General features: G+C 43.8%; 1 protein-coding gene across 1 annotated transcript; it reads right to left on the bottom strand.

Moving 5' to 3' along the window:
• On the bottom strand, window positions 1-12,543 carry mapk7 (mitogen-activated protein kinase 7). The gene is made up of 7 exons (XM_024010716.2): window positions 12,343-12,543; window positions 10,162-10,478; window positions 7,039-7,198; window positions 5,312-6,858; window positions 3,948-5,038; window positions 603-736; window positions 1-244 (listed from the first exon to the last, which is right to left on the bottom strand). Exons 2-7 carry the CDS (start codon window positions 10,472-10,474, stop codon window positions 94-96), a joined length of 3,396 nt encoding a protein of 1,131 aa, XP_023866484.1. The 5' UTR covers window positions 10,475-10,478; window positions 12,343-12,543; the 3' UTR covers window positions 1-93.
• Window positions 12,544-14,637: the final 2,094 nt, after the last annotated feature.

The raw sequence follows: 14,637 nt of genomic DNA, 5'->3' as shown, positions 1-14,637 counted from the left end.
GGAATGCACTTGGATGCAGACAATGCAACCTGATGTCTGGTAAGGGGCTATTTCTACCTCCAGTGTCTTGGTTGTTATTCCAGAAGGAGGGAGTCAGGTGTCAGAGGGGATGGAGTCAGAGAGGATCATGGGAGATCCTAGCTGTAGTTCCTGCTGTAGCGATTCCAGGTCAGCCGGAGTCATGCGGTGCACCTCCAGCCAATCAGAGAGCAGGGAGGCTGAGAGGGGGCCTGAGTCATTGTAACTGATGGAGGAGAAAAGAGAGTGAGGGTTTGATAAACGTTCCCCTGCTGGTGCTAATTATGTTTTTGACTGACAGTACGCCAACTACAAATGTATGTATGGTATAACATTTGCATCTACAGTAGTTTCTGGCGTATACTTGTTTAAACTGTGTTTAACATAAGCAAATTAATTATGTTTTCATAGCGCACTGATACACAAATGTGTTAGACTTGTACCTGTAAATACACAGTAAGATCTATACCCTTTTACACTATAGTGCCGACCCGAAACTGTACTATGCTGGCTGATCATTTATTTTCACAGTCTTTCGCAGCACTGTTCCAGGAATGATGGTGTAGGTGTAAAGCTTGACTCACCTGTCTCTGAGGTCTGCGTGCTGGAGGTCAGTGAGAGACTGGTTGAAGAGGTCATCCAGGTCAAAGCCCACTCCGTACCCTGCCCCACTGCCCTTAGGCGTGACAGAGAACACCGGAGGCAGCACATCTTCCACCTGAGAGTGGCAACGAGAAGTTAAAACCTGGCATCACCAACATCTATGTTGTTGATGTAAAGAATATTTGTTGATCTGTGGTGTGTAATGAGGAGCAACCAGATGCTACACTTGACACTTATGAAATTGCTTATTCCAGTTACTAATAAGCATGCACTGTAAAAACTTAAATCCCTGTGGATTGATGAGGAATTGAAAACTTGTATGGTTGAAAGGGATGAGGCAAAAGGAATGGCAAATAAATCTGGCTGCACAACCGATTTAGTTGTATTGTCAATCCTGTTTTGTATTTAACGCCACTTTAAATGTGTACATGACACTGCAACAAAATTTCCCCATGGGGACAATAAAGTAAGTAAGTAAGTAAGATTGGCAAACGTACTGTAAATTGAGAAATTATGTGACTAAACTGAATAAAAAGAAGAAACTACACTATGAAACAAAAAAATTACAAAGAATGATAGTAAAAAAATCTTTGGAGCACCTTAAATGAAATTTGACAAAAAGGCAAAGGCTCCATCATTCAGTGAATCAGATGGCTCACCGATATTGCCAATAACTTTTTTTWWTTTTTTTATTCCATTTGCAAGATTAGCAAACTTAGATATGACATGCCAGCAACAAACGCTGACACTAAACATCCAAGTATAACTGATCAAATTATGAAGGACAAGCGTCGTAATTTTGAATTCCGTAAAGTGAGTGTGGAAAAAGTGAAAAAATTGTCTATCAACAATGACAAGCCACCAGGGTCTGACAACTTGGATAGAAAATMACTGAGGATAATAGRTGACAATATTGCCACTCCTATTTGCCATATSTTCAATCTAAGCCTACTTGAAAGTGTGTGCCCTCAGGCCTGGAGGGAAGCAAAAGTAATTCTGCTACCCAAGAATAGTAAAGCCCCCTTTACTGGCTCAAATAGCTGACCAATCAGCCTGTTACCAACCTTTAGTAAACCTTTGGAAAAATGTGTTTTGACCAGATACAATGCTATTTTACTGTAAACAAATTGACAAGACTTTCAGCACACTTATTGGGAAGGACATTCAACAAGCACGGCACTTACYCAAATGACTGACAATTGGCTCAGAGCAATGTATGATAAAAAGATTGTGGGAGCTGTTTTGTTAGACTTCAGTGCAGCTTTTGACATTATCCATCATAGTCTGCTGATGGAAAAACTTGTTTTATGGCTTTACACCCCCTGCTATAATGTGGATAAAGAGTTACTTGTCTAATAGAACACAGAGGGTGTTCTTTAATGGAAGCCTCTCCAACAAAATCCAGYTAGAATCAGGAATTTCCCAGGGCAGCTGTCTAGGCCCCTTACTTTTTTCAATCTTTACTAATGACATGCCACTGGCTTTGAGTAAAGCCAGTGTGTCTATGTATGCGGATGACTCAACACTATACACATCAGCTACTACAGCGAGTGAAATCACTGCAACACTTAAAGAGCTGCAGCTAGTTTCAGCGTGGGTGGCAAGGAATAGGTAGTCCTAAATATTTCTAAAACTAAAAGCATTGTATTTGGGACAAATCATTCACTAAACCCTAAACCGCAACTAAATCTTGTAATAAATAATGTGGAAATTGAGCAAGTTGAGGTGACTAAACTGCTTGGAGTAACCCTGGGCTGTAAACTGTCATGATCAAAACATGTTGATACAAGAGTAGCTAAGATGTCTGTCCATAATAAAGTGCTGCTCTGCCTTTTAAACAGCACTATTACATTTACATTTACATTTAAGTCATTTAGCAGACGCTCTTATCCAGAGCGACTTACAAATTGGAAAGTTCATACATATTCATCCTGGTCCCCCCGTGGGGAATGAACCCACAACCCTGGCGTTGCAAACGCCATGCTCTACCAACTGAGCCACACGGGACCACTATCAACAAGGCAGGTCCTACAGGATAGTTTGGTCACACCTGGACTACTGTTCAGTTGTGTGGTAATGTGCCACAAAGAGGTACCTCGGAAAATTGCAATTGGCTCAGAACAGGGCAGCATGGCTGGCCCCTTAAATGTACACAGAGCTAACAACATGGAAATCTTTTGTGGCTCAAAGTGGAGGAGAGATTAATTTCATCACTTTTTGTAAGAAGTGTTGACAGGCTGAATGCACCGAGTTGTCTGTTTAAACTACCAGCACACAGCTCAGACACCCATGGTCACCCCAAACGACATGCCACTAAAGGTCTCTTCACAATCCCCATGTCAAGAGCTGACTATGGGAGGCGCACAGTACTACTGTACATAGAGCCATGGCTACATGGAACTCTATTCCACATCAGGTAACTGATGCAAGCAGTAGAGTCAGATTTTAAAAACATAACAATACCTTATGGAACAGTAGGGACTGTGAAGAGACACAGGCACACATAAGACACACACTCTGCACACACATACACATGGATATTATATTTTAAATATGTGATAGAGGAGTAGTGGCCTGAGCGAAAACAATACATGCATTGGGTAAAGTGTTATGAAATGTAATGTCATGTAATATTTWCAACTGTATTTAACTGTCTTAATGTTGRTGGACCCCAGGAAGAATAGCTGATAATGGGGATCCTTAATAAATACAGATAAAATACACCATAGAGTTAGAAAAGCTYGAGGGTAGTACCTCCTATCTTTGCCATTGATCACTTCTGTGGCAGCGTCATGGAGAGCTATGTTGTTCTTCTCCATAGACACTATGGATGCAAGGACTCACGGTCCATGACATCAAAATGAACCTTTTTTTTTCTCTATGTGTTCTAGCTATACAGCGTTTACAATTTGTTTTTGTTTACAAAGTGAGGTAAAAACAGTTATAATTTTTGGTTTTGATAGGGTTTGACAATTTAACTCATAAGGCATTAAAAAGGTATATTATTTGTATTATTAATACCTTTAACCCATGCCAAGTCCCACCCAGTTGACTGTCAGTATTTTGCTATCACTATTTTGTCCCAAGTCCGTCCTCTAGCTTTTCTAAGTTAGTGGTTTAGTTAATCTACTTTTATAACCCCCCCCCCCCCCCCAATCAAATTTTGGATTACCAGACAAAATATGGCCAATATTCTGACTAGAATAAAAATATGAAAAATACACAACTACAATKCTGCTAAGAAAATATAGAACAGGGGGAGGGGGTTCTAGGAGAGGGTGAGATTAGGAAGAAAGGAAGGTCAGAAACCCTCCACTCAGACCCACCTGTGACTTTGAGAGCTGCAGTGTGACCGTGTGGATGTCAGGGGCCACAGCGTGCCCCGGCTGTCCGGTGTCTGTGAACCCTAAGCTGGGCTGAGGAAGGGACAGGGCCCCTAAGGCCCCGCAGAGAGGGCTCTGCGTGTGGGAACCGGGCTTCTCTCTCAGAGCCGAGCACAGCTTCTCCATGGGCCCGGCACCACTAGTGACTGAGTTAGGGTGAGAGTTGATGTTGTTCTGACCACCCCCTGTTCTCATGTTGCCATTGGTTTCGCTCGATGGTAGTGCTGGGGCTTTCGTCAAGAAAGTCCCCACGGGGTGCGGCTGAGGCTGAGGGAAGCTTGTCTGGCAGGCTTGGGGTGATCTGTTAAGGGGTAGCTGCTGTTGCTGGGAAGTCCCGGCCCCTACCTGCTGCCCGGCCCAATTCCCCAGACAGTTGAAGATCCTTGGCCCTTCGTACTCACCCTGCGTTGGTTTTAGCGTGTTGTTTTTAGCTAAGCCACAGGAGGCTCCATCCACCATGTCCATCCCTCCACTCACAGCCASACGCCCCATCTCCTCTCCCTTTGTCTGGCCCAGAGAGAAAGGCAGTGAGCCCTGGGTATTTAGTGGCTGGAACATGCCTGACAGATTGGGCTCTATTTGGGGTACCGTCTGTTMGTGAGTCTGAATCTCCCCTGCATCCTTATCCGATTTGGTGTGGTTTACAGCCATTGCCGCCTGGGTCTTTTCGCTCGACTTCCCGCTGAGGTGGGAACTTACTTTGCAGCCCTTAGTTTTGGCTGCGTCGACATCGGGGGTCTGTGATTTGTCTGCACGGCTGTCCATCATCCTCTTCCAGCGTTCCAATAAGCTCTTGTCGTTGTCGCTCAGGAGAACCCCACCCAATGAGTCCCCTTCTCTTCTCTCCTTCTCTTTCATCTTCCTCTCCCGCTCCTTAGCTCGCTCCTGCCTCCTCCTCCTCTTCTCCTCCCTTTCTCTTTGGCGCTCCTGGGCTGTGACGGGCCGCCGTAGCTCCGGAAGAGAGAGGGAGGAAGTTAGTGAGCATGTCAGACCTGCTCCACCTGTATCCATGCTCAGCGCTGTAGGACCTCCATCTGAAGAGAGAACACAGAAATATTCTTGTTAAAGGGTAGTGCAGACAATATATATATATATATATTTGTTTCCTTACATTGAAAGTAGTCAATGGACAAGGAGAGACTGCTGTGGTTTCTAACTAAAACACAATATAAAAGTCAATGTTCACCAGTTTCCATGTTTAAAATGCCCATACTGAACTAGTCCTTTAAAAGTAACACAGTAAGACACAAGCTCGTCAGCCCTTTTTAAGAGGAGGAGACTTGAAAGTGTAGACATGTACAATTTACCTCTGGCTTTGTTTCTGAGAGCCGACTTCCGCAAGGCCTCCTTGAGCGCTGCTTTGGTGTCCTCCGAAATGGCTCCATCTTTCCTGGTCCCTTCCCCTGCCCCCGCTGTTCCCCTCGCCCCCTTGGACAAGGACTGAGTGAGGGACTGCGAAAGCGACTGAGCTTGGGCCTGGGAGAGCATGAGAGAAGGCACAGAGTTGGGCAGAGGGGCCATGGTGTCGTGCGCTAAAGTGGAGGACACGGAAGACGCAGCCTGGCCCTGAGACATTGGCTGACTCTGGGTGACTTGGGTCAGAGGTCCCCCCTGGCTGGTGGGTACTAGCTCCTCCACCTTCGAGCTTTCCCTCAGAGCTTCAGACGGTGAGGTGCCCTGGGAAGAGACTGGCGTGATCAGGTCTATGATCTCAGGCTGCCCGCTGTCCGAGTTGGCGCTGGGCATATCCACGTCCTGGCAACTCTCTGTCTGGGTCAGGGGAGGCAACGTGTGGGTCAGARGTTGGGATGGGGTCACCTCTAAAAGGGGTGGGGCCTGTTTACTAAAGGACGGCAGCTGATTGGCGAAAGTTTGGTTCCCTCCTGTTGTTATATGATGCTGATTGGCTTGACTCTTTGACACTGGTTGCGGCTGCATCGGTGATACCTGTGTCGGTCGTGACATGGAAGCCAATGAGTTATTGGTCAGGTTGACGGTGGAGGTTTGAGCAGACCGTTGGTCACCACCACCCTGCCTCTGTAAGGGCCTGAACTGGATCCTCTGCCGGTTGTTCTGCTTCCGCCGGTGGAAGTCCTGGATCTCCACCAGGATGGCCTCTTTGATCTGCTCCCGGCTCATGGGCGCCTTGTCGAACTCAAAGTCGAAGGCGGGCACGCAGATGGGCTCATCGTCCTGGTCGTGGTACTTGGACAGGTAGGGGTGCTCCAGTGCCTGGCTCACATCAATCCGCTCGCGAGGATCGAAGCGCAGCATGGTGGCCAGCAGGTCCAGGGCAGCAGGCTCGGCCTGTGGGTACAACTTGGTCAAGGGCACAGGTGCGTGCGACGGCAGGCTCCGCACGTAGGAGCGCACCCGATCGGCCCCGATGGCCCCGATCACACCCTCTGGRGGTGTGCCCAACACAGACAGGATAAGCTGCAGCTGGTGGACATAGTGCTTCCCGGGAAACAGCTGCTTGCGGCCCAGCATCTCGGCAAAGATGCAGCCCACGGACCACAGGTCGATGGCCAGGCTGTAGTGGTGCAGCGAGAGCATTAGTTCAGGGGCGCGGTACCAGCGTGTGGCCACGTACTCGGTCATGAAGGAGTGGGACTCCTCGGGGTGTGAGCTAAGGCCCCGGGCCATGCCAAAGTCACCGATCTTCAGCTCGCAGTTCTCGTTGACCAGCAGGTTGGAGGGCTTGAGGTCGCGGTGGATGACATTGGCCGAGTGCACGTACTTGAGACCGCGGAGGAGCTGGTACAGGAAGTAGCGTGTGTGCTCTGGKGTCAGCGGCTGCCGGGAGTGGATGATCTGGTGGAGATCACTCTCCATCAGGTCCAGAACCACATATCTGGAAAAGGAGGAGAGACGAGGACAAAACAGAAAAGATGGAGAAATTAACGCTTTGTTGTATCGAGTCAATTGTAAGTTATGTTTTTTTTTTCTCTCAACTCTACAACAACAAAAAAGTACTTTCAAATAAGGAGCATCCAGATATCTAATGAAGAATAAGAGAATAAGAGTCACTTACACAGACTTGAAGTGAGGGAGGCTAGGCTGGAGGATGTCTTTGATGGCGATAATGTTGTCATGTTTGAAATGCTTGAGAATCTTCAGCTCTCGTAATGTACGCTTAGCGTTTTGCACCACCTCAAAAGCATTGGGAATCTTCTTAATTGCCACTTGTTGACCTGTAGATAAGTTACCCAGATTAAAAAATATATACTGAACAAAAATAAAACGCAACATGCAACAATTTCAAAGATTTTGTTACTGAGAAGGAAATCAGTCAATTTAAATTAATTCATTAGGCCCTAATCTATGGATTTCACATGACTGGACAAGGGCACATCCATGGGGGGCCTGGGAGGGCATAAACACACCCACTTGGGAGCCAGGTCCACCCACTGCGTAGCCAGGCACAGCCAATCAGAATGAGTTTTTCCCCACAAAATGACTTTATTACAGACAAAATACRCCCCCCCCCCCCCAAGCACATCAAATAGTGGTGCACACTCGGGAGAATGATGACCCAAGACAGGCAGCGCATCTCAGAATCAGGAGAAGCCGTGACTCTAGTTAGATCCCTGTATGGACATCTTCCTTAAAAGGGTTATTGTGTGAGTACGGGATAATCAACGAGGGGCTATGCGTTCTCTTGAAAATAATGAACGACGTGGGAAATGTGTTCCATGACGTGCTAGCGGAGTGGAACTAACCTTCCACGGAGCTGCATTATTTTCCAGAGAACGCATAGAGCCCCGAGTTGATTATCCCTATTATATTGGCCATGTACCACAAACCTGAGGTGCCTTATTGCTATTATAAACTGSTTACCAATCAGTGTCTTATAAACACCTGTTTCCYGTTGCAGGTGGAACTCRGATAACCAGGAAATATTCAGAAATATATTAAGTCCACTTTTTGTATCTAGGGAGAAATGGCCTCTCGGAAGTGTTGTTTGGGTCGCACTGTGTGGRGCTCTTTCCTCTACTTCTATTGGCCGCGGCCATGTCGCTTAAAAATGACTAGTTCCAGCAAAGATGTTGGGAAATGCGAGATGTCTAGCAGCTAAAATGGAAAGGGAATTTAGTGCAAAAAGCAGATTTTAATATTTTTCGAATATTCTGTTTTTTGGGGTTCCACCTGCAACTTGAAACAGGCGTTTATAAGACACAGTGCAGTTATTTTAGAAGGAAACATTCATTCGAAAACACTGGGCTTTTTGAGTGGATATTCAAATGCCTTTTCACCATCTGTTTWGGTTCAAGCCTCGACCAAAGTTCTGTACTCCCTTGTAAATAATAACACAATTATTCATTGCATTGTGATGTAGGAATGGTAATTTTTTTGTCCTTAATTAAAAACATAATCAGTCCCCAGCGCGCTGTGGGGAGAGGACAGCAGGCTACACCTGTCATCTGATAACTTTTTTTTCATGACAGGACAATTCGCTGGAGTAGGCCTACATACTATTTTATAAAGATTTTGCAAAATATCTTAAATAAACACATCCCCTGTAGGATAATGCAAAGACAATGTATGAAATAAATTGCTGGGAAAAGTTTGGGAGGAGAGAGAGAGCGGGCGATGGTGTGATCACATTGGCTGGTGATGTTGAATTGATACATTGTTGCACGAACGCATTGCAAACGCACAGGACAGGCAGAGGMATAAGCACAGTGAACAATAAGATCCAAATGAGTTCACAACCATCTGAAAAATGAAAATCACTTGGCATGCAATGATTAACTTTGACATGCTYATGTTACAACAACACTGTTTAGCCGGCACATTTAAATACATAGTATGCTATAGTATGCTTCATTACATGTACATTTTAGTATTATTTGCATTTGCCACTATGACAATAAACTCACCATGAAGGCACTGAATGGTCTGTAAACACATTATACAGCGAGCAGTAGAATGTGTTAAATGCYGTGATCAGTTAGTTGATTGACAGGTGTATAACATTAAACACTCAACTATGTTTGCCATCGATTTATAATTAATTTTTAGAATTATCGTACACAGGCCCTTAAAGGGACATTTACATTTTTAAACTTCATCTCCAGCACCACTTCAACATATGTGAAAATGGCACGTTTCTATGTTTTATAGTAAAAATGATAGTGGAAGATAAGTGTTTCAGATGACATCATCCACAAACACTTGATATATATATATATATTTTTTACCTTTATTTAACAAGGGAAGTCTATTAAGAACAAATTCTTATTTACAATGACGGCCTACACCGTCCAAACCAGGGCGACGCTGGACCAATTATGCGCTACCCTGTGGGACTCCCAATCACGGCCGGTTGTGATACAGCCTGGAATCGAACCAGGTTGTCTGTAGTGACGCCTCAAGCACTGAGATGCAGTGTCTTAGACCGCTGCGCCACTCGGGAGCCATTATTGGTATGGAGAATCGATACAGTTACATATATCGTATCGTTTTGACAATGTCGCAATATTATTTTTTAGCTAGTTTGCTGTACCTGCACCAAAACGACACAATTTTTTCCTTCACAGCTTGTTCTACTTATTTTTAAGAGGGAGCCAATTTGTATTCATCAATTTTATTTCCATGACCGATCAAAACTCATCTTATGGCTCTCTCTTGTTCCTCTGCAGCAGACATATGGTGAGCAGTATGTTACGTTTGGAACATCGAATCGCAATAAAATCACAGTATCGAATCACAACACAAATGCAAATGCATAGTGATAATATCCATAAGTATCATGGTAATATCGTATCATGAGCTTTTTGGCAATTCCCAGCCCTACTAGAAACATGCTGTTTTCACATATGTTGGTGTGGTGCTGGAGGTTATGAAGTACAAACATTTTGAAATGTTCCCTTAATTGATTATTTTGGATGGATAATTTCAATCAAAAAACATTGATTTTTTAAAATTGGGCTGGCAATATTTTAAGGTAGGCCTATAAGAAAAGTGGAGGGCCCAGGCCCCTAAGCCCAAGCACCCAGAAGCCAATGGGAGGAGAGGATCCAAGGTCCTCCCTCCATTGGACCTGCTCCTACAACGAGTTTGCGAGGATTTGATATAACAAGGATGGAGCAAGCAAGTATGACAACTAGTATTGTTTTCAGTCACAACCCAAAACTTCAAAGCAGCCTCTCACCATTGTCCCGCCTCCTGGCGGAGGACACGACGCCATAGGCCCCTGTGCCGATGGTCTCTATGACGTCATACTCCTCGCCAACCTCAAAATTCACATCCAGGGAGTGGGCTTTGAGCAAAGCCAAGTTCTTGGCTGCTGTGCTGGTGTCTGCTGTACTGCCTGTTTCGTTGCTTGGTTCCGCGTGCAACCTCCCTACTTCATCATGATGGTTCTTCTGGTTGTTGTCCCTGCCATTATTGACAGCCATTGAACTCTGTGTTGCCATAGCCCCGGATTCAGCAGTTTCGCCTTCCCCCCCCTCCTTGGATGACATGATCCTAGAGGGAAGAGGAAACGTTAGGGACATGATTAACCAGTCAGAAGCTACATTTATTTTTGAATTAGGCTATGCAGCTGAGCTCCAACTCATTTCTTTACATTGAAAGCAGTTGATTCAAAGCTAATTTCATTTGATTCAAATCTCATTCCTCCGGCAGGTAGGCTATCAGTGTCCAGATATAGTGCCTTTGGAAAGTATTCAGACCCCTTTACTTTTTCCACTTTGTTACACTACAGCCTTATTCTGAAATTGATTAAATCACACCCCCCCACAGTTTACACACAATACCCCATAATGACAAAGCAAAAACTGGTTTTTAGAAATGTTTGCACTTAAAAAAATATATATATATTTTTTTAAACAATACAAATATCACATTTACATAAGTATTCAGATCCTGTACTCAGTACTTTGTTGAAGCAGCTCTGACAGCGATTACAGCCTTGAGTATTCTTGGGTATGACGCTAAAAGCTTGGTACACCTATATTTGGGGAGTTTCTCTCATTCTTCTCTGCAGATCCTCAAGCTCTGTCAGGTTGGAAGGGGTCTTAGCTGTGTACTTAGGGTCGTTGTCCTGTTGGAAGGTGAACCTTCGCCCCAGTCTGAGGTTCTGAGCCCTCAGGAGCAGGTTTTCATCAAAGAGCTTTCTGTACTTTGCTCGGTTCATCTTTGCCTCAAACCTGACTGGTCTCCCAGTCCCTGCCGCTGAAAAACATCCCCACAGCATGATGCTGCCATCACCATGCTTTACCGTAGGGATGGTGCCAGGTTTACTCCATACGTCTTGGTTTCATCAGACCAGAGACCATGTTTCTTATGGTCTGAGAGTCTTTAGGTGCCTTTCCAAATCATGTCCAATCAATTGAATTTACCACAGGTGGACTCCAATCAAGTTGTAGAAACATCTCAAGGATCATCAATTGAAACAGGATGCACCTGAGCTCAATTTCGAGTCGCATAGCAAAGGGTCTGAATACTTATTTAAATAAGGTATTCCTGTTTTTAATTTGTAATAAATTTGCAAAAATTTCTAAAAACCTGTTTTTGTTTTGTCATTATGGGGTATTGTGTGTAGATTGCTGAGAAAATATAAATATTTAATCCATTTTAGAATAAGGCTTTAACTTAACAAAATGTGGYAAAAGTCAAGGGGTCTGAATACTTTCKGAAAGCACTGTTCATCATTGAGGAAACCAGTGGTCGTTAGAAAATTGAAATCCCAATGCCATACAACTGCAATATGGGTTGGAGGTTAAATAAAGTATCATGCTTCTTTAAGCTATGTCTATATAATACCTGTGCTAGGAAAAGGCCTTGACTATCCTAATCAATAGCCCTATTCATAGGAGGTTGATGGCACCTTAACTGGGGAGGACGGGCTCGTGGTAATGGCTGGAGTGGAATWATATCAAACACAAACACATGGTTTCCATGTGTTTGATGCCATTCCATTCGCTCTGTTCCCGGTCATTATTATGAGCCGTTCTCCTCTCAGCAGCCTCCTYTGGTGTGGCATAGCCTAAAGCACATATTCAAAACTGCCTCATGAAAAAGAATAAGGCCTATGTTATATGAAATATTCGCAATATCTCTAACATTTGAAATTGCATTATCATATCAAAATAAGCAGCTCGTTATTATGTTATAGATGAATCATTGGCTGATTAGTCAAATATCACACAATKAACTCAGAGATATTATAGCCTAGTGGATTGCATTTTGGGATAATCCAATAAATCAACTCATCACGAGATCAGCTGCTACAATAGGACTCTGATACCCACGTAATCCTTTTTATGCACGGACAATGAGGAACAGTGTAACGTTACCCTCTTGCATGGGCGTATCGGTATTAGCCTACCTGCGTCTTCAGAAAAGATAGCTAGCCCCACAACAATGGCCAACAAAACGACTGCTTCCATGAGTTGAGCTGAAGCCTTTATCAAATATGCCTGCCAAATGACAATCCTGTTTTTAATGTTCACCTGAAAATAAACTATAATAGCAGTACGCTACATTGCATGGCAATTTGTTGTTATCGCGACTGTAAATATACTTCCTTGTAGTCTTCCGTTTTCTTCTTCTTCTTTGGGATTTGGTTGGCGGATCGCATCCAAGTTTTAGGTGCATACAACGCCACCTACTGTACTGGAGTGTGAGGCCAGTCATGGTGTGAGGCCAGTCATGGTGTGCGGTCCAAACACTTAAAAGACACACCCTATTCTCTCAGCCCTCAAATTAAGTGGACACTTCTGATGACGTATCATGACGTCTGACAAGTATACACTTGCAGGGCAAGGGGTGAGGGAGGAAGGAATGATTTTTAATTGGACCACKCRGGGSCGGAAATTCGTCACTCYTTCKTCCCGCGCAATTATGAGTGCATGTCTATTTATATTAAATATATKATTATTAATATACGCCTACAATGGCCAGCAGTACTGTTCTGGAGAGTGAATTCATTACACTTAGTAACCACTCTTCCATCCAACCATTTCATSCAGATGAATTACCTGACGCATGAAAAAAGTCACGACTGGGCTAATGGAAACATGAAAAGCTGGTACATTTTTWWWAAWMSRSAAYGYKKAWTTMMTRKYMTRSACATGGTGGGATGTTTTTGTGTCGGTAAAATTAATTARGCAAGAAATGGCGGTAGAAACGCATTTATGCTCGAAATATTTATATATAATAACCATCATATTGAAGTAAACTTGGAGTCACACGATGATATGCTGTGTGGTCCTCCTACTACGACTCAGGAAGCATTAACTTTATTAGGATACAGACTAAATAAATGATGATGAATTTCACAGGCTGGTGAATGTGCAAGGTGATGAGCATGATGCTCCATTCAAATAAATATCGAGGGTCTTATTCTGGTGACGTGATYATCGATGCCTGGCTGCCGTTTGACAAATACAAATAATCTCATAATAGGTCAACTACCCGCACTGTATTTGCGAGCTATTGGCTAGAGCGCACGTGTCACGCCCTGACCATAGAGAGCTGTTTATTCTCTATGTTGGTTGGGGCGTGATAGTGACTAGAGTGGGTTATCTAGGTGATTAATGGTTTATGTTGGACTGGTACGCTTCCCAAACAGAGACAGCTGTTTATCGTTGTCTCTGATTGGGGATCATATTTAGGCAGCCATTTCCCCTTTGTGTTTGTGGGATCTTGTCTACAGATAGTTGCCTGTGTGCACACCAGTAGCGTTGTGTTGTGTTGTGTTGTGTTGTGTTGTGTTGTGTTGTGTTGTGTTGTGTTGTGTTGTTTTGTTTGGTGAGTTTCTGTTTATTAAAAGATGTGGAACTGTGGAACAGCACGTGCCAAAACCAGAGCACATTTGCTATAAAACACAACAGTTTTTGTGACAGTAGAGCTGAAAATGCGATGGAAACACATTTAACTTGTATTTTTAATTCGGTACATGGGAATTGAACCAGCAAAAGTGATTTTTATGTGCACTGCCTCATAACGCACAGCCTTTTATCTGCAAAAAGTCTGTTGGAAAATGTGCATATTGTTTTATGCAGATTGGATGGAAACCTAGCTTGTGACACAAAAGGGAAGGGAAAAATCCTACACCCATTAAAATCTAACCACTAATCCACTACTTGGCCCTACAGTGCCTTCAGGAAGTACTCACACCCCTTGACTTTTTCCACATTTTGTTGTGTTACAAAGTCAACAATCTATYCATTTGTAAAGATTACATTTTAAAAAACACTAAAATATAGTATCTTGATTATGTAAGTATTCAACCCCCTGAGTCAACACATGTTAGAATCACCTTTGGCAGCAATCACAGCTGTGACTCTTTCTGGGTCAGTATCTCAGTGTTTTGCACACCAAACTCTATCAAGTTGGTTGTTGATCATTGCTAGACAGCCATTTTCAAGTCTTGCTATATATTTTCAAGCTGATTTAATAAGTGAAAACTGTAACTAGGCCACCCAGGAACATTCAATGTTGTCTTGGTAAGCAATTCCAGTGTATAMTTGGCCTTGTTTTAGGTTATTGTCRTGCTGAAAGGTGAATTTGTCTTCCAGTGTCTGTTAGAAAGCAGACTGAACCAGGTTTTCCTCTAGGATATTTCCATAGTCCTTGCTGATGACAAGCATYCCCATAACATGATGCAYCCACCACCATG

The sequence above is a fragment of the Salvelinus sp. IW2-2015 genome, linkage group LG2 (assembly GCF_002910315.2).
Source record: "Salvelinus sp. IW2-2015 linkage group LG2, ASM291031v2, whole genome shotgun sequence".
In the NCBI taxonomy this organism is placed as follows: domain Eukaryota; kingdom Metazoa; phylum Chordata; class Actinopteri; order Salmoniformes; family Salmonidae; genus Salvelinus; species Salvelinus sp. IW2-2015.
Note: the sequence above shows the minus strand (reverse complement) of the source record. Positions and strands in the feature narration are given on the sequence as shown.